Raw genomic sequence first — 25,498 nt, 5'->3', positions numbered from 1 at the left:
TGAATACTGCATAGCCGAACACAACCCCACACAATCTCAAAATAAGTAATGTATCACAGATTCTTTTATTCAAACAGGCTGGGGCACACATTCAACAAGGCCTTAACACTAAAAACAGGTTATCTGCCAGTTTAAAATACTTAAGACATGTTTTAACACACACACAAATTAATTTATTTATCATTATATCACTACATATGAATTAGAGGTTGACTGATATTGGATATTGCTGATATGGTAATATGTTGAAAGAAAAGCAATAACGGATTAATCTGACGATGGTTGTTAAAATTAATAGCCTATATTACATGTTAATATAGACTTTCTTGTGACGGGGTGAGCCAGAGAGGCTTCAAGAGTCCAAATTTAATTAAATCCCAGATGCAGTTTATTGTGCAACCAAAATACCAACAATAACCCCCCTACCCCTACCCCCCCCCCCCCCCACCACCAAAAAAAAGCATAACGCAGGACTTTTAACAATAAACAAGTCCAAAATACACCGGGGACTACTATTTTGAGATGTCCATACATCACTGCTTCCAGCTGCTCATTTAAACGGATAAGGGAAATAAAATATGCACTCTTACAATAATCTACAATGTATTACAATATAAACACTTGTAACACACTGTCATTATACATCAACGGTGAATCATCAGCGATCGCTTGTCATAAATGTCTGGTACTCACTGATTGCGGACCGCTCTGCAACCACTGGAAACTGTATCACAAGCTTCCCGCGTGCTTGGAACAGTGCTGCATCTTTTAAGGACACAGTGCACACATTTATTGAATTAAATTATATCCTTCTGAAGTTAAATAATCACATTAGGACATGTCACAATTCCTGTCTTTCCGTACCCAAATTTAAGACCTCTTTTTTTTTTTTTCATCCCCATTTCTCCCAATTTGGAATGCCCAATTCCCACTATTTAGTAGGTCCTTGTGGTGGCGTGGTTACCTCAATCCGGTTGGTGGAGGATAAGTCTCAGTTGCCTCCGTTTCTGAGAGAGTCAATCCGTGCATCTTATCACGTGGCTCGTTGTGCATGACACCGCTGAGACTCGCAGCATGTGGAGGCTCATGCTACTCTCCGCGATCCACGCACAACTTACCACATGCTACATTGAGAACGAGAACCACTAATCATGACCACGAGGAGGTTACCCCATGTGACTCTACCCTCCCTAGCCACCGGGCCAATTTGGTTGCTTTGGAGACCTGGCTGGAGCCACTCAGCACACCCTGGATTTCAACTCGCTACTCCAGGGGTGGCAGTCAGCGTCAATACTCGCTGAGTTACCCAGGCCCCAAATTTAACCTCTTTAAATGAAAATTAAGACTTCTGTTATATTGTTTAAGATATTTAAGACTTTTTATGACCTTAAATTTGAGAAAACTGAATTTAAGACATTAAGACTTTTTAAGGACCCACGGGAACCCTGACTGAATTTATCTGATTTCAGATGCATAGGAAAGCTATAGGATGCTCCCTATTTAGTGAATGACTTAACCTCCAGTGTGCTGTCTGTCTGCACTGGTCTCAGAACAATTTGAAATGCCCCTTATTTTTATCCTAACTCCATATAAAGCCTCTTAAAGCAACATTTTTCAACTTTTGGATGAACCCATTGATTCTCAATGAAATAATGCACAGTAAATATAGGATTTCTAAGGAAAAAATGCGCTAAAGTACACAGTAGTGTACATTGTGTTTAGCAGTGTGGTATTTTGCGATAAATTGCAAAAAAAAAAAAAATGTAAAAATGGCATGTTGGATGAAATTAGAGAATCTAATCTTTTGATTCAAACAGGTTTCAATGTAAAAACTTAATTATGTTTCTTACCAGATGTAGTTTTGTTGGCGTTTCCCAAAGACAAACTCTGCTGTGATCGGCGCCATGTTGTTTTGTGACATTACTCAGAATGAAACCTTTGAAAGTTTTAACCTTAACTACTTTCCACACACACATTATGTGTCAGTAAAATGTCTTAAAACCCCAAGTTAACCCATTTGCAAATTTTTGAGAGTCAAAACAGTTCCAAATATTTAATGTCAACAAAATGATTTGTTCACCTTTTGTTCCAGTTTTTTTGTTGTTGCTGTAAATACATAAAGCTGATAATTCATAGACATTTTACATTTATATTTACATTTATGCATTTGGCAGATACTTTTATCCAAAGCGACTTACATTGCACTTATTACAGGGACAATCCCCCCCGGAGCAACCTGGAGTTAAGTGCCTTGCTCAAGGACACAATGGTGGTGGCTGTGGGGATCGAACCGACAACCTTCTGCTTACCCATTCTGTGCTTTAGCCCACTACGCCACCACCACTCCACATTTAGCAGCTTTAACCTCGTGCGACCCCTCGTCCACATGCGTGGACGTTGTATTTTGGCTTCGATATACGCAACACATAATTTAAATTAATTTAAACCGACTGATCTCAGTTCAGAAGACTCTGGGATGTCAATTAAGGGTAGCTAGTATGAAACTGACTTTACACGCACCCACACACAACGCAATATGCTTTCACATGCACAGTTATGGCATTTGGCGCTCATATAATCATACAATGACGTTTATAATGGATTCCATATCTATTTTATCAACATCTAGAATTCTAGCTCTATTTAGCACTGCAAACACACTACTGCAGGGTGCAAGATGGACACATCACACTTAATTTCCCGTTTGAGTGGAAACGTATGAAGTCGTTAACACAATCGCTCACTGCAGCCCGTGAGAGTCTAATTACTGAAATCTGTTTCTAAAATTGAACCTTATTCTGCAGTGATTTCCTCATTTATGCTGATGTGTTCTGTCAGTCAGGCGCTATGGACTAAAAACACATATTCATAATAATGGAGAAGCCAAACAGGCTTATGAATATTAATGAGCCATTGCAGACTTAATCGCTTGTGGCAGGCCCTTCTCTCCTTGTTTTTTGTGAGGGTTCATATGTAGGTTTACTGGCATCTTTAAACTGCACTAGTCTAGAATCTCTAGACACGTTTGCAAGTCTCAAACTTTTCTGAACGCGATACAAGTGACAGTAACTTTAGCATAAATGCGTAAGCTAAATTGTCTATGAAAGGTGCTAATCTTTGGTGGGTGTTCACACCAAACATGTTTTTGGTTTTTCAATTGGTTTCCTATGTAAACATGTGCTTGGTGGATGTCTTTGACCACTGCAATGCTTTTCACGTTTTTTTTTCTTCTCTGAGTATCGTGCATAGCTGTTTCTTGTTACAGGGTTCCTGCGGCTCCTTAAAGTCTTAATGTCTTAAATTCAGCATTCTACTGTCCAAATAAGGGAATTAGAAGCGAATAAATAAATCCCATTAACGGCGCGTTTGTGTATCTTATTCAGTTGAACTTTGACTGTCTCACTATGCCGCACCGCGGGCCACACTCAGAAGAGATTAACCGCTTATGAAGTGCTCCGGTGCACTTGCCCTCTGTTGAGGTTCGCCCCAAACTCCTGCGAAATTATAAACGAGGATTTTGATAGTGAGCGCAAAACGCTCTGGTTTCACTTTCATTTAATGTTCATGTAACGGCAAACGTTCTTGGTCATTGGGGTTCATACACGCAGTATTAATGACACACAGTTGACACAGAGGAGAAGATACCCGCTTACTCTACAGTATTTCTGCAGAGATGATAGAATGAAGAGACACAGAATCTCAAAGGTCTTCCATCATGCAAAATAAGGACTCGTGGGTTTAATTGGAAAGCCTTAAAAAAATGTGTGAAAGTGAAGAATTTAGGACAGATATATTTGACTAAGGCATATTTTAATATAATAAAAAAATAATATAAATGATATAATATAATGTGATGTGATGTAATGTAATATGATATGATATGATATGATGTAATATATAATATAAATAGTTATTCAGATTGGGTTCCAAAAGCAGCAGTGTAAATGTAAAATGGACCAAGACTAATGTTGAACAAAAAGAGATTTTAAAGGTATGCAAAAAATGTTCCTACTCCCTGAAAGATATTACTGAAATAGGTGTCCTGAGATATCTCACCAGTCTCTGTGACAGCTCTAGTCTCTGTAAACAGCAAACAAAAAGGTGTCCAAGGGCCGCGGTATCTGACGCTTTCGACCTGTCAATTTTTTTGTATTGTAGTTTCAGCGAATTATTGAGGTTTACTGCCATTTTTATGTCATGTGGTTCATAATAGTCGTCAGTTGAAGGCTCTATTTTAACAACCGTTTCTGCACGATGCCGGCCTCAATAAAGCTCATTTGGTATCTTTAGCGTGCAGGGTTTTGGAAAGGGGAGCGTGGCTAATTCAGTTCAATCTCGTGGAAGAAGAACGGCTGAAATCGCTTACAGCACCTTTAAGTATTTGGAAATATTTTGATATTTGTTTATAAATATCATCTTTATTTGTTGATAAAGTATTTTTTTTAATTATTTGTCATTCATTCAAGTTTTTAAAGCCTTAAAGGAAATTTTACTATATCCCTATTATATGATCCTAGTTAAATATAAATATATGACGTAAGGTGTATGAAGCACACATACACCTTAAGTATGGCATTTTATAGGACAATTATTAATAAAAGCCCTAGAACAGACGATTAATAATCATAATTGCTATTATTTTTTGGCAATCATCAGTCAAATTTCATAATCGTGACAGACTCAACTTACTATTATTATTATTATTTTTATTTTTTTTCATTTGTCTAACATTATTCAATAGTGTATGTACAAGCACCAGAGGAGATTTGTCTTTTTTTTTTTTTAAGTCATGAAAATACCCACCACAGAATTCTGTCACGGTGATTGAAATGACATTTTTAATGTTTTTTTAAAACTAAAATGGCCGACTCCTTTGTCATGTTAAGGTTTATTTCATAGCAAGCCTTTTATGTATCCTAAACGCACACAATTAAATATTATTTTCACATTTTTTGCACAATTTGGCAAAATTGCAGCTTGATTGGAAATGTCCAATTAAAATAAATGTGCTATTTAACTAGATTTTACTTTGTTTACTTCAAACAGCACTTATCTTAGATTTAATTACAAGCATGCTCTTCACTGACATTTTGCCGACTTAGTTAACAAGTACACTAACTTTTGAAAAAATTATTTTTAAAGTTTAAAATTTTTTGAAAAATTTCTAGAATGTTTTTTTCACACAGTAAATATTTAAATTGTTGATTTCACTCTTTGCTTAGAGTATCATAGTTTTAAACGTAATAATCTGGTTTTTGTAATGGATTTTTATAGTTTAATATTGAAAGTCTGGGTCTGGGACAAGGCTAAACAATAAAATCTATTCATAAAATGCATTTGAAAAGTACCAAAAACAAATAATGAAAGCCTGGAAAAAAGTTTTCAAGTCAGTTTCAGTGAGACCTTGATATACTAAAAAGAAAAAAGTTTAAAACTCTGTTTTAATAAAGATTAATCCCTCGGACATACAAGTGCCAGAGGTTGAAGAAACACCCATTTGTCCATGCACTTGTGTATAAGAAAGACAGTGAGAGTGTCAGTATAAGCTTGCACTGTTGTACTTAGTCTGTCAAGGTTTAGTGTAAAAACCACCCTCAATATCCCATGACACATGCTCCTAGTGTTGATAGTGAGCGGCGTTATGAGACAGCTGTGTGATTGATGGACTTCTCTCGAGCAGCCTGGGCACTGGGAATGCTGCTTTGACGGTAAAGGTTAACAGCCTCTTTCCCATCAGAGGCACGCCTGGCCTAGAAGCGGTCAAATCACATTAACCTTTACTTTCACGCTTCTTTAATATTAGCAAGTGCTGCATATAAAAAAATACACTGCGCTCATCTTCTCTTGTTGAATGTCTTTTGAATAACTTGAGGACAAGAGAACAACGTGAGCGGTAGCGGTAAGATTTCTCGCTTTTTGTCTCTTTTTCATTGGTGAATTGTTGGAGCATGTTTTATAACCATTAATTAATCGTTATCATTGGCCCAAAAAAGAAAATTCTGTGATTATTTATTCACCCTCATGTTGTTCCACTTTCTTCTGTAGAACACAAAAAGAAAAAATTGTGAAGAATGCCCCAGTCCCAATTTTCAATGCAGTTGATTTTACTTTCAAGCTTTAAAAGTGATCATGATCCTACATTGATTATGTAGGATCTTTAAACTGCTTATCGAGGTATAAGAAAGGTAAGGTCATAAACGGTTTAAGCAAACACTGAATGACAGGTCGATTTTTGCCCATGACCCTGATTTTGCTTTGTATGTAAACACCTTTACCGACGTTCCTACCTCTAACCTGCTAATTCAATGTGTGCAAGAGTTGTGCGCTTTAGTGCTTACATTTTGACGTCAAAAGCAGAGAATAATCCAATGATTTCAAATCTCATTAAAATGCTGTTTTCATGCATTGTCTGATTTTTCAAATAAACAGATTTTTATTCGCAGTCAGCGTATTTTAAGAAGTTAAATACCGATAACTAAGGTGGTGGGAAAGGCTGATAACCGATTATTTGGCTGATAGTTTTTAAAATTGATATATATAATTAAAAAATATATATAATTCTTTCTTAAATATGGTGGGCAAAGACAAAGAGTCCAAAATGAATAAAATCCCAGATGCAGTTTTTTTTTTTGTTCTACCAAAATCAGAATAACCAGAAAAAATGAAGATTCGATGCATAACGCAGGACTTTTAAGTATAAACAAGCCTGAAACACACTGGGGACTCGTTTAAAATGACACAATGATGAAAAAACTATCGTCAACTATCGGTCAAAAAAGCAACTATCGGCACCGATTAATTGGTAAAACCGATATATCGGTGTACCTCTAATATAAACGCACTTATTGACACAAACGTATCATTAAATTAGCCCATGCAACTGAAGCATCAAGTTTTCTGATTTGATGTCAATTTTAGGTGACATGTCCGACAGCGACCGTTGGTGATACGACCACGTTGAGCAGAGTTTGTAAACTTTGTTAATGCATAGCGCCACGATGCGGTGACTAATAAAGGAATTGGAATAGAATTGCTTAAGTAATGTTTTCAAACATTATAACCATTGGTCGACTAAACAGATAGCACCGCCCTAAAATCATGCCATTGGTTAAGCTGTTGAAGTTGAGCCACGTTGTTTAACTTTTCATTGGAATCAACCTACAAATGTTTACTTAAGTTAGTTTTGCATATAAAGGTGGAATAGGAGAAGTCATTTTAACATTTAAAAATACAGCACACATCACCTTTAAGATTTAAACTGCATAGGCAATTTTCCTACATATGATTGGCGGTTTTCAAATGTGGTCTGGCCTTAAATGTGTCTTGATATTTTGTGTACATTTTTATAGCTGTTATTTTTGATCAGTAGCCCTCTGGTATTTCACAAATAGCTTCTTAAGAGCTACAATTTTGCAGCAAAATGCCCTTTTTTTATTTTATTTTTTTTAGCATGGACGGAAATGAATTTGCTTGGACAGATATCATGTGATGAGAGGTCCGCAAACATCATCTATTTGAATGTTATATACAGAGACTGAGCTGTAAGTGACAGATGTGTGCTGTCAAAATGACAATCAAAAACTGTCATTCCAACGGCGAAACCTCAGCTGAATTGATTGATGTGCGTTTTATGGAATATGCTGTCTGTACGTTGGTCACATGCCACTCAAAATCATAAGATAACATAATGTGAATTTAAAATTTGTGATTTACACAAGAATGTTCCCAAATCCTCTTTTTACCTTCTTGATACTAAAAATTGAGTTAAAATTGAGACTAAACTTTCATTGTGAGACAAAGTTTTCATATTGAGAAATGATGCATTGGCAAAAATATGATGAACATAAATAGCAGAAGGCCCTTTGTGCATTTTACAATAAGTCAAAAAAGTACCAAATAGTAACATGGTATTACCATTTATTGTGATAGATGAACACATGTCCCATGGTATGTTTCAAAGTTCCATGGTGGTACCATCTATTACCATCACAGTATCATTAGCTGCCACAGAACTTGCAATTGGTGAAAATATTTATCAGACAAGAATGGGAGACAAAGAGAGAGATATTAAAAGAGAGGTAGATTTGCTCGTGACAGGTTTACCTAATTAAGAAGATCCTGAAAAACCAGACAGATGTAGCAGGTGTTAATGTATGCAAACATAATGATCAGCTTAGCACTATGCCCCCAGTTCCCATTGATCTAGCTGCCTGTCTGTTTGTGTGAAAATCTAGGGTTTGGCTGCTAAAATACGAGCGTTCCAGTTTAGACTGATAAATTGCAACACTCAGTAAACTTGAGTCAATCGATAAACCCCAAACTGCCAGCACAGAGCAAGAGAAATAGCTCTTTTCGAAGTCTTCTTCAATATTGTAGGTTATGTTACCACATAATTGGTTTCCGGATTTGTAATTACACCACATGCACACAATTCTATTCAACATTTGTGACGTTCTGTCTCATTTCACACCATTTTCTCTTAACGTTAGCCTGTAATTTCCGCCATCTGAATGTTAAGTCTCCCAAGAGCTACATAGACCATCTTAATCTTAGGTTAACAACAAAAGTAATGCTAATTCATTTGCAAACCCAATTTGGACTGTATTAAACCGTTAGCATGCTACCTAGGGCTACTTACCTCTACCTTATGCTAACCACTTTAAGAAGCGTAATCAGCTTCCATTCACAACTGAATCCACCTGAATGCTTAAGGCTTCAGGCAGATAGAGTGATCAATGTGTTTTAAAGGCATACAGGCTGATTTGCAAACCAACGTTGGGCAAACCAGTGCCTTTTAGTTTATAGCTTAGCTGATAACCAAAATAATCAAAAATGCTGTAAAAGTATAGTTCATTGTTATTTCATGTTACTATTGCATTACCCAATGTTAACGAATACAACCTTATTGTAAAGTGTTCCCACTTTGTTTTTTTAACGTTTAAAACAAATTAAACAAAACGTTCCACAAACGTTTGGTTAAAGAGCACCTATTATGGTTTTTAAATGTGCCTAATTTAGTTTTAAAGGTCTCATACAATCGATTTACATGCATCCAAGGTCAAAAAACACTTTAATTTGCTCATAATGGAAATTGCAGCATTACCTTTTTTTCCCAGTGTCAAAAACGACTCGTTCAATGATCCGTTCTAAAGGATTCATTCTAAACTCCTCCTTTCAGAGAGCCTACTCTGCTCTGATTGGTCAGATGTCCCAGTCTGTTGTGATTGGTCTACCACTTAGTGTAGTGTTTGAGGGCGGATCAAAGCTGTTCGCGAGCAGCCAATGAAGACCAGAGGCAGGTTTTTTGTTACCAAATTACGTAGGTTAGTACAGGAAGTAAGTCTGGAATTACTAACGACTTGTTTCAGGTGTTCAGAATCGGTTCTTTCTTTTGGGAGTCTATAACTCCATTTGTCGTGCACTTTGATTTTTGAAACTTTGCAGACTTTTTTACATTCACAAACAGCTATATAGCACACTACATGAAAGGTAATATTTGAAAAACCATAATAGGTGCTCTTTAAATTTTGGTCATAAAAATATGTATACGTACTATAAAAAAGATATGTTAATTTTTTTTGTAAATGCTTTGTTTAAATGTACGGATTACATCATTATAAAACCTAAACACATTTCACAAACATGGCGATTTGGTCTGGTTGAGTTTTTGTAGTAAAAACCTAGTATTAAGTAGTATTAAGGTATTACTTATTAAAAACTACCTGCTATTTTCACAGCATTTACAAAACATTTTGGTTGTGAAAAATGAATACTTATTTACAAATAAAATGCTACTGTACTTGTTTTTGTAAACTGAAATTGATGTTTTGGTTACAGTATTTCTTTAATTGTAGGTGTATAAAACATTAATTGCGTCATCTAATTGTCAAAAATGCAATGTTGTGTAATGTGTTAAAAATTAAAAATGTATTGAATGTTACTACAATTATTGTTACAATAAGTAATCCATGGTAATGGTCATGCTTCACTTGCACTCCATTCACTCTAATTCAAATGCATTTGAACGTGGAAGACCGGAAATGCGAGCTCATGCGAAGAAACATTCCGCTGCTAACTAAAGTCAACTTTGGTGAATTCTGACTTGCGAATTCATTTTGCGAAAAGACGTGTGACCATTAGAAGATTAAAACGTCACACCCCTTGGCTCAATACAAAAGAATACATTTTTTACAATTCTTAAAGTTAGAATACAATTCTAACATTTTAATAATATGTTATTTGAGAACCAGAAGCTTTAGAGCATGACATTATACTGTTGCGGTGTTTTAAATAATTTTTCATGCTCAAAGTGTGACCGCTGCTTTAACCTCTTCAACTCTGCTGACCCACCATCGGATCCAAAAGTGGGGGGGGGGGGCTATATCGCGTAAACCGTTTACGCCTAAAATCAATTATCTATATGTTATCATGGTAGATTCTCGAAAGGGTCATGGCACTCCATACTCTATTATGCTAAGACACAATGAAAATTTACATTTGCCAATAAAGGAGTGGAATTGTTTGAACTCTAGTGTGTGATATACATGTGAGAGTAATGACCGCCATTGCGCAAACATGGATTGAGCAGGACTGTGGCACATTGATATTCCGGCCACGACTCCCTCTGGTTTTAATGAGAGTGCTTAAGGACAAGGCAGAGCTAGCATGCCAGCTGCCGGTATTAGATCGCTGCAGCCTAATGAGATAAATACAGTCATTAGTGCATGTGTGGAGCTGGGAAATACAGTACTATTGAGGCATAACACACAGAAGACACGGCCAAGAGATGCTGGACCCATGAATGGCTCGCGGGCCAGTGTTTGCATCATGTAGCCACGGCTGTACTTTATGTCAGCAAACTGAGGCCTCAAGCAGTATCTGTCAAATTAAAAAGAAATTTGGGAACCTTAGGAAATGACTGTTTTTGATTATTCTTGACTTGTCTGGTTTTTTAGAGAATGTGTTTACAGAAATGTAATTGAATTTTCAACTGTAAATAGTCGCTGAGCAGTAGTCATTGTTATGCAAATGTATGTTTATCAGATCCATAAGCAAAATAAATAAGCTTGAGGATCCGCATAATTATCACTCTGGTTGTTGTGTGTATTATTTGGATGGTTGGATTTTTACTGTATGTAGAATATGTATTAAGGGTAATAATGTTTAATTATAGTGTTCTAACAATTAGGACTGTCAATGAATTACATGATACTGTGATTAATTGATCGAATTAATCGCAAATAATTGCATGAATCGATATTTGCTGAGAAAAGCACGCAAATAAAGATGAAAAAATCAACTCCGCAATGCTTGTTCAGCTGAAATGTATCCCTATTTCTTCCAACCTGAGAAAATGTAGGGATGTTTTCAATTGTATTTGTTAGTACAGTGGCAAGAAAAAGTAAGTGAACCCTTTGGAATTGGCTGGTTTTCTGAAATAATTGGTTATAAAATGTGATTTCATCTTCATCAAAGACACAAGTATAGACAAACACAATGTGCTTAAGCTAACAACACACAAACAATTATAATCTTTCATCTTTTTATTGAACACATCCCATTAAACCTTTACACTGCTGTGGAAAATGTGAATCCTTGGATTTATTAACTGGTCGATCCTCAACCAAGCATTTTCGGGAGCTGTGGATTAGACCTGCACAATGTATAGAAGGAATTTTGGACCATTCTTCCTTACAGAACCGTTTCAGCTCAGCCATATTCTTAGGATATCTGGTGCGAACGGCTCTCTTGAGGTCATTCCACATCATCTCTATTGGGTTAATGTCTGGACTCTGACTGGGCCACCCCAAAAGGTGAATTTTCTTTTTTTGAAGTCATTCTGTAGTGGATTTACTTTGATGTTTAGGGTCATTGTCCTGCTGCATCACCCAACTTCTGCTGAGCTTCAGCTGGCACACAGCTACCCTGGCATTATCCTGTAGGATATCTTGATAAACTTGGGAATTCATTTTTCCCTCGATGATGGCAAGCGGTCCAGGCCCCAAATCAACCCTAAACATGATGCTTTCTCTACCATACTGCTCTGCTGGGATGATGTTTTTATGTTGGTATGTGGTGCCTTTTTTACGCCATATTGCTGCGTGTTCTTCCCAAACAATTCAACCTTAGTTTCATCAGTCCAAAAAAATTTGCCCAGTAATGTTTTGGAGTGTCAAGGTGGTCTTTGGCAAATTTCAGACGAGCAGCAATGTTAATGTTGGAAATGAGCTGCTGCTTTCGTGGTGTCCTGCCATGGACACCATGCCTGTTTGCAGTTTTCCATGTAGTAAACTCATAAACAGAGATGTTAGCTAGTTCCAATGATTCCTTCAAATCTTTAGCTGTCACTCTTGGGCTCTTTTTTACCTCATTAATCATTCTGTGGTGTGCCCTTTGAGTCATCTTAGCTGGATGGCCACTTCTAGAAAGAGTATCCACAGTACTAAATCATCTCCATTTATAGACAGTTTATCTAAATGTGGACAGATGAATATCCAAGCTCTTCAAGATAAATTGGTAACTTTTTCCAGCTTTATGCAAAGCAATAATTCTTGATTGTAGGTCTTCTGAAATCTCTTTTTTTGCTAGGCATGGTCCACGTCAGCAGATGCTTCTTGTGAATATCAAACTCAAAATGTTTGAGTGCTTTTAATAAGTAAAAGTAGCTCTAACCCACACCTCCAATCTCGTTTCATTAATTGGATGCCAGGTTTGCCAACTCCTGATTGTAATTAGTTTTTGTTGACGTCATTAGCCTTGGGGTTCACTTACGTTTTCCACAGCACTGTGAATATTTAATGGGTTGTTTTCAATACAGATATGAACGATAATATTATATATATATATATATATATATATATATATATATATATACAGTGTATGTATGTGTGTGTGTGTATATATACATGTATATATATATATATATATATATATATTTTTTTTTTTTTTTTTTTTTTGTTAGCTTATGCGCATTTTATTTTGTCTTTACTTGTGACTGATGAAGATGAGATCACATTTTATGGCCAATTAAAGCAGAAGAAAATCAGCTAATTCCAAAGGGCTCACATACAATTTCTTGCCACTGTATATGGAATAAATGTAAAAGTAATGAATAATTTTTTTTAATTTTTTTTAAGCATATGTCTAACAAAATTTTGTGAGGCTTATGCATCAAACAATTTAAAGCAATTTGCCATTGGGGGGAAAAAACTTCAAAAGAAGTCTTAATATCTCATGCATTTTAATTGAAAACAGAATGAAAATAATTAAATGACAAGCTGATTAATAAATCAAATGAATTCCAAATAATCACGTATATCAATATTTTCTAAGAAAAGCCAACAAAGATCTCAACTCTTACAATGCTTGTTCAACTTAAAAATATCCCTATTTCTAACAACACTGAGAATAATAGAGATATTTCCAATTAAAAAATAAATAGAAAATTAATGCATGTTACTTATTTGAAAAAGTAGCTTTGTTATGGTGTAAAATTAACAAGTAACATTTCTTTATACTGTACAGATTTCTTAAGCAGTATTTTTTGTCTTGTTTTTCATTAAAATTAACATCCTAAATTAAGTATTTTTTGTCTCACCTCATTGGCAAATTGTCTTTTCTCTCTCTCTCTCGTTTTAAGCATATATCTACCTAAATTTAGCGAGGTTGATGCTCATAACAAGAATAAACAATTTGCCAATTGGGTTAAATCTTAATTCTGGAAAGAGTCTCTGAAATCAAGTCATTATATCTTACACGATTTTGCTTCAAGTAAATTTATTTTGATTTAAAAAGGTTTACGTATTTTTACTGTAAAATGAGAACACGAAAACACTTTTTTTGCTGTATACATGGAAGTAATCTGATTACTTGTAATGCATTACCCCTCAACATTGCTAAGCAGCTATTCACGAAGATGCTTTGATTTTCTTTTTGGTTGCCCAGTTAGTTAGTTATCATTTCACCCACTCTCTGTCTCTCATTATTAGCTTTATTTGTTATATAACAATCTCCTGTTCTGTCTTTATGTGTCTGTCAGCTTGGAGCCCCAGTCTGACCTCAGATCAGTGCAGAGGAATATGTGAGTTTCTGAAGGGTTTGGCGTGGAGATGGGCTGGAAAATCACCCCAGGGCATTGGAAACTGATATTGCTTGGTTTTACAGGCGTGTGTGTGTGTGTGTGTGTGTTTGCAGGCTGCTACAAGGGGAACCAATCATTAGAACTTTAAGAGCAAATTCTGCTTTGGTACTGTTGAAGTCCAGGGAGTTTGTTGAATCAACAATCCCGAAAAATAAAAAATAAAAAAATAACATCCTTTTTCTCTCCATTTGTCTTTGTGCTTTCTTTCTCTACTCGCTTTCTTCATACCCTCATCCAGGTTTGGGAGAAAAAACAAAGAGGAAAAGGCCAAAGCCAAGGTGAAACAACTGGGAGCTTTGAGCGAAGAGGAGGTGGACAAGAGTGAACCTGAACTGTTTCTGTCAATGTATGTTTACGTTTAACAATCAGAAGATAATTGATGTTTAATGTATGGTTATGAGTTGCAGGTTTTTAGTCCAATGAGATTTTGCAGTGGGCGGAGCTACCATCACACCGCTTCTGAAACCAAGTGGTTGACAAAATAGGACTGGGTTTGCCACCTTTAGTTCATTAGTCTTTTGTTGTTTTTGCCATTTTGATTCTGTACAGAAAGCCCAGTTAATCAAGTATAGGTCATGGGAAACCTGGCAATATCAGCTAATTGGGTGAAATTGTGATTCGCATGCCTGGAAAAGTCATGGAAATTAATTAAATTCAATTAAGTTTATGTATTTATTTTTATTTTATTTTTTTTTTATTTTTTTGTAGTTATGTACAATTTGGTACTGCTGTCTCTTTGAAGTATTTATAAAAAGCTTTACTGAATAATCACGAATGACTAGACAAGTATTGTAAATTCATTATAGTACACTGAATGAAGAAATTATCAGAGGTCAAAATTTCTGTATCAAAGAATATCCTGAAAGACATGTTTTTAATTTCACTGTGTATTTCTAACACATAGGAGTGAAAGGAACAGCCCCGCTCATGAACGCGCAAACTTCCCAGATGTTGAAGATGATGACCTGGATCCCAACTACGCTCGCATCAACAATTTTAGAGAACCCCCTTCCTCTGGTCACTCCCCTTACCCACCTGGAACTCCTACCCATAACTACTCTCAGCCTGCCTTCCCCGCCCCAAACAGAGAGTTGCCCAATGAGAATGCACTAGAGGGGCTATACGCAAAAGTGAACAAGCAAAGACCCGCCCCTTCAAAGACTGACAGGTGAGGAGCCTTATGAAAAGTACTGATAATAAATGATAACTGACATTCAAAGTTAAAAGTAATATTTGTTTTTCATGAATTTCACAAAACATGACCAGGTAAAATTGGGGGTGTGTGCTTAATTGTAATGAAAATAATTTCACAAAGGAAAGAATCAACGGCAAAAAAACAGGCTTCATGTTCTTTTGAGCTGCACTACGTAACTTTGTGCTCTCTAGCGACATCTGTGGTTGTAACCTAAAATTGCAAGCAATTTCTAAGAACACTTTACGTCAGTCGTGTTTCGGCACTGCTCTTCTGGTGGATGGATCTCATAATTTTAGTTTACCTGGACGTCGCCTGTGTGTAAACATGACTGGAAGATATTCAGAGCTATTACTATTACATGCTGTTTTCATGTTGATATTATGTTTTACAATTAAACATTTTTTGTAAAGTATTATTTGCTTTGGTGAAGATAAAAAAAAACACATATTTTGAATGAATGAATTTTACACTTATAGCGCTTTTCTAACACTACACTTAAAGTGCTTTTACATAGTGAACAGGAGACTCAATCACCTCAACCACTACCAGTATGTTTTAATATGATTTTCCAAGTGTTTTATCTACTTTTAATGTTTGTATTGTACTGCCTCAGTTGATGATGCAAGTGAGCCGTAATACTAAAATAGTTTGTCTATGCAATGCACACAATAACACCGTAAACTAAAAACATAAAACAAGGATTCAATGATGATGGGGATAAAATATACTTTAATAACATTGTGCAGAACAAAAGTACAGTGTGCTAAATGTTTCATATTGTTTAAATGACCTTGGTCACGTCTAATTTTTCACAGTTTTTACGTTTTTTTGTCCACTGGACATTGATGAAACTGCATATTTTCATTGTTTTTGAGTGATTGACACCCAGGTATCCAACAGTACAACATATTGAACAGACTGTACTTTTGTTCCTCATAGACTTATTTTTGTTCATGTTAAATAAAATGCAGTGTCCACTCTGACTAAAGACCATTATGGTATTTGCTGTTCACAAACTCCCCATAATAATAATTTCCACTTGATAAATAAACCAATGGAAGATAAAGTACTTGTACCTATTATTAAATGGCAAAAACTTTACAGCATGCTTTTGCATTGTATATTCAACACGTTACAAAAATCCAGACTAGTCAGTAACGAACGCTATGGCCTTTTAGTTCAGTCAGGCTGAAATATTGACAGGCTGGTCTGTGGAATCACTTGTGATTTACTGTGTAGCTGTACAGTCTGTATATACAGATGGAATGTACATGTCACTGGTGAGTTTTTAGTCTGGGTTGAGTGGTCTCAGCGACCAAGCCGATTGATTTGTTGTCTGGCGGTAATTATGCGTGAGTGTTGCGGTGTCCGCGGGGACCGCGTTCATTCTTGCTCTCGTTCTATCATCGATTCGCACAAGATTATCCACAGAGCTCTGAAGAGCTGTAATCCTATCACACACATACACACAGACTCACTCTCGCTTGAACGCAACAACACACATTTCAAGACTACATGCCTTACATTTTCTCCTGTAAAATCATTTTCTGCACAAACATATACCATGGTAGCCAAAATTTCTTCAAAACAAGAATCATAAGACGTTTTTCCACCATCAGAACGAATGGTTCTCGTTGCAAAACCATACTGTTCCATGCCAATCCGGGCCAGTTGGCACGCTTGCGGTTTCTTTTTCCACTGTGGTGCTGCAAAATCAGGATTAGAATGTATGAAACAAATACATCAGTTGACAACAGCGTGAGAGGTGAACGTTGCCGCGAGTGCACTATGGAGGATGATCACATATTCCAGTTTATGGGACCCAGCTAAAGCAAATGTAAGTCATGGCCAATGTCGCGAAAAAGGAAAGCAAAGAGAAAGAGGCGTGAGGTTACCATCATATGCTGAGGGGATTGTGTATGTCACCGGACATGGACACACAGAAAGGTAAATGTTCCCACGAGCTAAAAAGGACATTGACAAAATATTATATAAGTAATATATAGATGAAGAGTTTTAATGACCTACCTAGTGTAATCTACCTCCCTGATAAAAATAGCATGTAGAAAATAAGAAAAAGCAAGTAGTCTTGTAATAAGCTGGATAATGAGCAGTCTGACGGTCATTATAGTTTTCAGGATTTAAACACTGCTTAAGATTTGTCTAGTGTTAAGTAATGTATTATTTGTTAAATGTAAAAAGTAACACAAATATGTAACATGCATTACTTTTCCATATTATTTAACCGGGGTTTATTTTGCAATATCAACCAGCTGACTGTACATTATCTGGCTTATTACACAGCTACTAACCAAACAAATTAACAAATGGACATGAGATATTGATTTGCCTTGAAATTGTTATTGTGTGAGAAGAAAGAAATCGCTGAACAGCTAAAGTCCACCTCCGGTTTGCATCAGAGTTCTGTTGGTGTTTATTTTGCGAAAATGACCATCTGACTGCTCATTATCCAGCTTGTTACAAGACTACTTGCCAAATAAATAAATAAATGGACATGAAATATTGAGTTCTGTTTGTGTTCGTTTTGTAAATGATGACCGTCAGATTGCTCATTATCCAGCTTATTACACGACAACACAGTACAGTTAGTCTTACTACTGATAAATTACAATAAATTAATTTGGCCACGTTTTCATGAAACTTGAAATAATCAGTTTATTCTCTACTTTTGACGTCAAAACATAAACAGGCACGCGCACAAAGCTTCCGCATGTTGGATACGTTTTTAAGAATGCCGGTAAAGGTGTTTACATGCAACGTGGAAAAAATCTACGTATGTTTATTCTTAAGCCATTTATGACCTTACAGGTTGTCAGCTTATTAAGCATAATCAGTGTAAGATCATCAAAAACGCTCACTAGTACTGCATACTTCAAAAATAGATGACGTTAGTAAATAGAAAATGTCTGTGGCTGTGGCTTTACTGGTTTAAAGTTGAGAACTGGTTGTTAATCAGAACCAGTTCCATTTAAAAACTAGTTGACATAAGACATAAGGGACTTTACTCAAGTAAACTAATGCGATAGCATGGATAGGTTATGTAGGGTTCTATCAAAGAAGATAGTGTTTGAAATGTTTCGTCTGAAGTAGACTATGATTCGAAAACTGTGTGAGTCTTGATTTCCATGTTAGAGAGCAAATAAGAAAGATAGCATGAAATATACGGTCAATTAACCACAAAGTAACAGCCAGACAGATATGCGCCCCACCCCACCCACCCCCATCTCGCTGTCTCACTTTCTCCAAGTGCTGATGTCTCATCTCCTTTAGTAGGGTACATAATTACCATTCTCTCTCTTTCTCGCTCTCTCTCGTGTGCCGCCTGAATGCTTCTAACAGCCCTTTGTTCTTGCCGGCATTTTGTGCATAATAGATGTGACTAATAAATGTTAGTGCTAATCAAACATGGAAAATCGAGCCTCACTTTCCTTGTTTAGGACACTTTAAACACCGCAGTGCCATTTTTCACCAGAAATGCTGACACAGAGACAGTGGCAGCCAAACAGGATGGCTGAAAACTGGACTGAGATCCAGACATTTGGACAATGTCCAGCGCCTGAGGAATGGGCTTAATCGAACTAATGGCCCACCGGCCGTTAGCTGTGCCCAGCTCTCATTCTTTGAAGAAGCTGACATTTCTTTACTTCTTTCCTGAATGTTTGGTTCGTTCTCAATCAAGTTGAAACAGGAAAAAAAACCAAACAAAAAAAACCGTTAAAACTCATTTATCAATTTTTTAATTGAAGTCTGAGCTTCGGAAGGAGTAACCATAGTTTTTGGCAAACCCTGCTGAATAGACCAGCTTAAAATGGCCGAAGTTGTTCTCTCAGTCTGACCAGCTCACAAGTGCCCAAAACCATCAATCCAGACCAGTGGAAACCAGCCTGTTGGCCAGCTAAGTCCAGCAAACCACCTGGTTTGAGCTGTTCTTTTTAGTAGAGAAATTCCATAGCTACTACAGTTATTGTTAATAATGTAAAATAATACATTTTGTAATAATTTATAATAGCTACATGGTATAAAGTATTTGTAAAGCATTAGTTTAGTGTTAAGTAATTATTTATTAATTTTCTTACATTATTACACATTAATAAAGTATATACAAATAGTAGGTTATTCGTTTTTATTTTATTTTGCCACTGATTTATTTTTGAATACATTCATGTACAAGCAGTTTGATAATGGTTTACTATACCTAACAAATGAATTTCATTTCATGCAAAAGGGAAGGTATAAATCCTTAATTAATAGTGTAATTATTTCTACATTTATATATGTACTGAATTGGACTCAATAGAAGTTAAGCTCAATCCACATAATCTGTGGATAATTATTGAATTTTCCTTAAATTCCTTAAAGCTAAAATCTGGGTTATAGTGAGCGACATACAATGAAAGTGAATGGGGCCATGCCGTAAATATTAAAATACACACTGTTTCAAAAGTATGTAAATAATATGCGTGTTAACTAGGGATGTCAATTATCAGCTATTTTCATAATCGATCATCGTGGAAATAAACGATCAATTAATCGATTAATCGTTAACGTTAATATCGCAAAACGCACGTGGAGGAGTTCAGATAATATGTAGCCTACTGTTAAAATATAATATTAATTAATTAACTTCAGAAATGCAGTATTGGCATTTTCCTCTTAAACCTTTCTTAGTACATTGTGAATTGTTTAATTACTGTTATTGAATTACTGTTAAAAATAACTTAAAACATATAACTTGTATACATGTTTGAGATCATTAAAACTTCACATTGTGGATCGTGGAATATTTCTGACCTTTGGATTCATTTTTTTCAATGGAAATTTTTTTCCCCCCCAACTCATTTTATCATCTCCCAGCCGAAAATCGAAAGTCAGATTCTTAAAGTACCCCACTCTCTGATTTGAGGTATCATTCATGTCCGTAACAAAAGTAGTGCGGGACGAGTTGCATGCCAGAGTTTAATACATAAGTCGTTTTACAGTACCTTAATCCTTGCCTTAATTACCAATTATTCAAATGAAATAAAGGGAAAAATTCAGTAAGCTCAATTGTAGATACCTTTTATGAGCTTGTTCGTGCACAAATTTACAGGAATATTTTCTAATGCAGTCATTGTGGCCACACACATCTCTGACAACCCCATCACGACAGCGCACAGTTCTGAATAATTGAACAGTAGACATATTCATTAAGACCTCGGTGGCAGGTGTGTTTAGAAAGGGCGTCACTGTTAATTACAGGCTTGTGTGGTGGCGACTGGCCGAAAAAGATGGCAGTCCGTTGTCAGATCTCATTATACAACACGTCCTGCAGGAATAAGATAGAGGTAAAGAGAGATGGAAATGAATGGAGGTGAAATAAAGAGAGGGAAGGGTGGAGAAGTACCTTGCAGTTTCTAGCATTACCTTTATGTCAATATCTATTTATTTGTGGGTGATTTGGGGGCTCCGGCTCCATGTGTTGACAGTTTCACCGTCAGATTGTAATCTTGGACTAATTCCATCGTCTGCATAATCATATTCATTAGTTAGTTAAAACTGATTCAAGATTGGCATACCTGTTTGACAAAGTCTAACATGTATGACCCTCAAAAACTCAGTGTGTGTGTGTTTATGTAGGGTTATTTGTAGCGTTCCTAACGCAGCCTTTAGTGGCTTTCATATAATGGCGTCAACAGTTATACAGTAATTATAATAATTTTCTTTATTTATCACATTATACATTTGCACATATACAGTGAAATTCTTCTTTTTTTCACATATCCCAGCTAGGCTGGGGTCAGAGTGCAGGGTCAGCCATGATACAGCGCCCCTGGAGCAGATAGGGTCAAGGGCCTTGCTCAAGGGCCCAACAGTGGCATCTTGGCGGTGCTGGGGCTTGAACCCCCGACCTTCTGATCAGTAACCCAGAGCCTTAACCGCTGAGCTACCACTGTCCCAAGTTTTCGCATATCCCAGCCAAGCTGGGGTCAGAGCGCAGGGTCAGCCATGATACGGCGCCCCTGGAGCAGATGGGGTCAAGGGCCTTGCTCAAGGGCCCAACGGTGGCATCGTGGCGGTGTTGGGGCTTGAACCCCTGACCATCTAGTCATTAACCCAGAGCCTTAACCGCCAAGCCACCACTGCCCCAGTATGATAAAATATCAAATTTTAATTTATTATTATTAATAATAACAAGGATCTGAATATAGATTTTTTTTTTGTGACGTATAGTTCATTAGCCTGTCAGATTTTTTCGATGGCCAAGCAACATCGTAAAAAAAATTTGCATTAATATTGAACTTGGCTGAAGTGTGGTCACAGTTTTACATATTTTGGCTGCTTCACATCATCGTTGACATTTATATATATGTATTTGTATTAAAGCTCTGTTTACATGGAGTCACATGTGATTAAACGACACGAAAGTGTCGCACATTAACAAAAAGTGTTTTCCCCCACCAAAACTATTCACACTGTCCAATGTAAATTTTCTACATTTTTCAAATAAGATCTATTTAGACCAAGTTCAATTCGACTAAACATTTACAAAAACAAATTTCCAACCACACTATTCATGCCAAGTCTAATGGAAAAAACCCAGTTGGATACCTGGTGGAATTTTTTCCTGTCCAAACAATTTAAAAATCGACTCAGAATTTGCTTACATTAATCAATATTCTTGTTTGATGATTAATTTTTTACTACTACTACTACTACTACTACTACTACTAATAATAATAATAATAATTAGAATTAAGAATTCTTCACTAGCCTAACTGATGGCTAATTAGAATTGCCAATTAACATAGCAAATTAGCTCATTAATATAGAATTTACTGTGTTTAATGTGCATATTTGAGCTATTTTACAACACCACCGAACACGGCTCATCTAATCAGAATTTGGAGTCAGAATCCATTTTATAATATATATATATATATATATATATATATATATATATATATATTCTGAAACATTCACGTGCCTGAGTTCATTGTTTGGCCGAACAATTAAAATTAAGGCTGTCAATTTAACACGATAATTTAGTGTGATTAATTATTTAAAAAATAGTGCATTAATATTAATGCAATTAATCATGCCCCCTGACATGCACATATATTCCGTAGTAAAAATACAGGTTTTTGTACCTTGCAAGTGCGTGGGGAGATCTTCCAATATTACGGCCGTAAGACGGTTGTAGAAGCAACGTCAGCAAGCGAAATCACCGACTTTTTCGAGCTTGAAGTACATCTCTCTTATTATAGGCCCTACATATTATTATGTATTATTTAGATGAATTATCTTTATTTGGGGGCCTTTCCCAGCAAAATATTACAAATAATTAGATTGATTAATTGGCATGTCATGTAATTAATTTGACTAAATGTTTTAATTGATTGACAGCCCTAATTAAAATACATTTTACTGTTAAAAGACATGTTTACACCAAGTTAGATTTGACTAAAAAACTGTAAAAAAATAAATAAATAAATAAATAAATAAATAAATAAATTAAAAAAAATTATAAAAAAAAAATAATCTAAAATATTTTCAAACTCCACTGTTTACAAATATGGCACAACATTTTTGCCATTCTCTGCAAAAATGTTGCACATGTGAATGAAGTCTTCGATGTCTGAACAATTTTAAAAATAGTCCTTAATCGGCTTCTTAATAAAACATGAAGGATCGTCACAGTTTAATATTTTGTACTCTGTGCCAAGGAGTTCATAGAAATGCTTTGTTGCATTTTAACATTTTGTTGTGCCTGTTTTATAGTGAAAGGCCTTAAGATGGACAAGGGGGCAAAAAAAAATCTCTCCCATTCATGACTAAAGTCAGTGCTGCTTTCTGTTGCTCAACACAAGCACCAATTAGCTTTACTCAGAAACTATATAACACAGCCAGTCTGTAATGATGGTCTTAGATTGCTCTGTTTGCCTTTTTCTCTGTCTCCAACACGGAAAGCTAATGTGTTCTGCCTTTCTCGGGCTGGCGTTATACCCACTATCATAATACACCAAATGAACTGGCGATGACAGCCAGTCTTCAGACGCTTTCTCATTTGTACTTGAACGATTGCCACATATATATGTGGTGTATTGTTTTACTGTTGGATGTGAGGCTGGATTTTTGTCGGCGAGTCTACAGTATGTCTGCAGCCAGTTGCCTCAAAAGCACATTAGTTCCCCTCCGGTCCTGTAACTAATATGAATATGATTCATATGTGTGGCTCTGTGCTCGATGGGAGCTAATTAAACATTGATAGTGTTTCTCATTCAGAGGGTCATGTGTACTCTCAATCAAACTGGCAGCTCTAATTGCGTTCTGTGGGATTAGATAATGGATGCTGTTCCTGCTCTGTGTGTCCTCCAACAGATGCTAAAGAGTGGAGAGGACTGCCTGATATCACTGCTGCTAGTATTGTCAATGAGACTGAACTTTTACAACCGAAATATTGAACGGTGATGATCCTTCATGTATTGCACTAGCAAAAAGTACCAAAACTAACATGGATATTGTAGAACCACGGTATTCTTTCAAGTGCCTTGGAGTACCATGTCAGTTATATGGTACATGAATATGATAATCATTTTGTGCCAAGGTTTATCTTAGATTACTTTCTGACCATGCCATTTTGCACTTTGCAACTTTGCGGTATGTACAAGTTTGTTGTATTATTTTTAGTTTAATGTCTGCAATTAGTGCATACAGATGCTTACAGATGTTTTTAACATGGATAATTGAATACACTAAATTTTACATCAAGCGTAGTTTCTTTTAGCCCCATTTGATTTTAATGTCTGACAAATAAAATTGCTCATTAATTTCACCCTCATTACACTGTGTTTAAAACACTTGATGAACAGATGGAGGAGAGAGATCTGCTGTCATATACTCTAAATGATTGTCATTTGCTGTATTCTACTTGATGACTTTCACATACTTTTCATGTGCTGGATTTTCCTTTATTTCAATCGCTCTTTGTTTGATTTCTCATTAGATTTTGAATAACTTGGTCAGAATTTCTATAACAGATTGTTACTTATGTGATGTTTTCCCCAAGTGTTTAGTGAGTCAGTGGTTGTAGGGAATACTCTCACAGTAGCCGTCTTGTTTCTCTGTGTGTATGTTGCAGTAATGAAGAACGATTGCAGCAAATCAGAAATCAGCTTCAGCAGGTGAGACCCGCCCCATCCTATGACGATCTGACCGCACGCAGACGACAGGAGTACGACCCTTCACGAGTAAGTCATCTTTTTCTTTTTTCTTTCTTTCATTTGTTTTTTTCTTCATTCCTTCATTATTTCTTTCTTTGGTTGTTTTGTTTATTAATGGATTTCTTTTTTCTTTCGTTCTTTTGTTTTTATTTGTTTCAGTTTTTTTTCTTTTGTTCTGTATTTTGTTCATTATTTCCATCATTTGTTTGTAAATTATTTTTATTTTTTTCCGTGTGTTCTCTCGGTTTCTTTTGTTCATTCTTTCATTCGTTTGCTTTCTTTTCCTGTCTTTTGTTTGATCATGTGTTTCCTTTTTCTACATTTTTTGTTTCTTTTGCTCATTTCATTCATTTCTTTTTGTTTTGTCCTTTCTTTTAGTTGTTCTTTATTTATTTTTTATTTCATCTTTATTTGTTTTGATGTTCCACTAGTTTGTCAATTAGTTTTGCTTGTTCGGTCTTTCTTTTGTTTGTTCTGTACTTGTTTCCTTCATTCTTTGGTTCTTTCTTTTGAGTATTTTTTTCCTTTGCTTCATTTATTTTCTTTCTTTGTTTGTTTGTTCTTTTGCTCATTCCTTCGTTCTTTGTTTCTTTGGTTCTTTTGTTCATGCATTCGTTTCTTTTTGTTCTTTCTTTTTTATTTGTTTTATTCTTTCATTTGTTCTGTATTTTGTTCATTCTTTCTATCATTTGTTTGTTAATGTGTTTTGTTTGTTAATCTCGTGTGTTCTGTTTCTTTTGTTCATTCTTTCCTTTGCTTCATTTATTTTCTTTCCTTCATTTGTTTATTTGTTCTTTCGCTCATTCCTTCGTTCTTTGTTTCTTTGGTTCTTTGTTCATGCTTTCGTTTGTTTTTGTTCTTTTTTATTTGTTTTATTCTTTTTGTTCTGTATTTTGTTCATTCTTTCTATCATTTGTTTGTTAATTTGTTTTGTTTGTTAAT

General features: G+C 35.8%; 1 protein-coding gene across 2 annotated transcripts in view; it reads left to right on the top strand.

Moving 5' to 3' along the window:
• The window catches only part of pard3ba (par-3 family cell polarity regulator beta a), a 230,645-nt gene that overhangs the window by 174,179 nt on the left and 30,968 nt on the right, over nucleotides 1–25,498 (top strand). The window contains exons 19-22 of one of the 2 annotated variants that reach the window (XM_051702157.1): nucleotides 14,039–14,080; nucleotides 14,379–14,486; nucleotides 15,045–15,308; nucleotides 24,475–24,583. In XM_051702157.1, coding sequence (XP_051558117.1) covers nucleotides 14,039–14,080; nucleotides 14,379–14,486; nucleotides 15,045–15,308; nucleotides 24,475–24,583 — 523 coding nt within the window. The remainder of the gene's footprint in view (nucleotides 1–14,038; nucleotides 14,081–14,378; nucleotides 14,487–15,044; nucleotides 15,309–24,474; nucleotides 24,584–25,498) is intronic. The other variant, XM_051702158.1, reaches the window with a different exon arrangement.

This window comes from Myxocyprinus asiaticus, chromosome 7, assembly GCF_019703515.2.
Source record: "Myxocyprinus asiaticus isolate MX2 ecotype Aquarium Trade chromosome 7, UBuf_Myxa_2, whole genome shotgun sequence".
Lineage (NCBI taxonomy): Eukaryota > Metazoa > Chordata > Actinopteri > Cypriniformes > Catostomidae > Myxocyprinus > Myxocyprinus asiaticus.
This window is presented reverse-complemented; position numbering and strand designations above follow the sequence as displayed.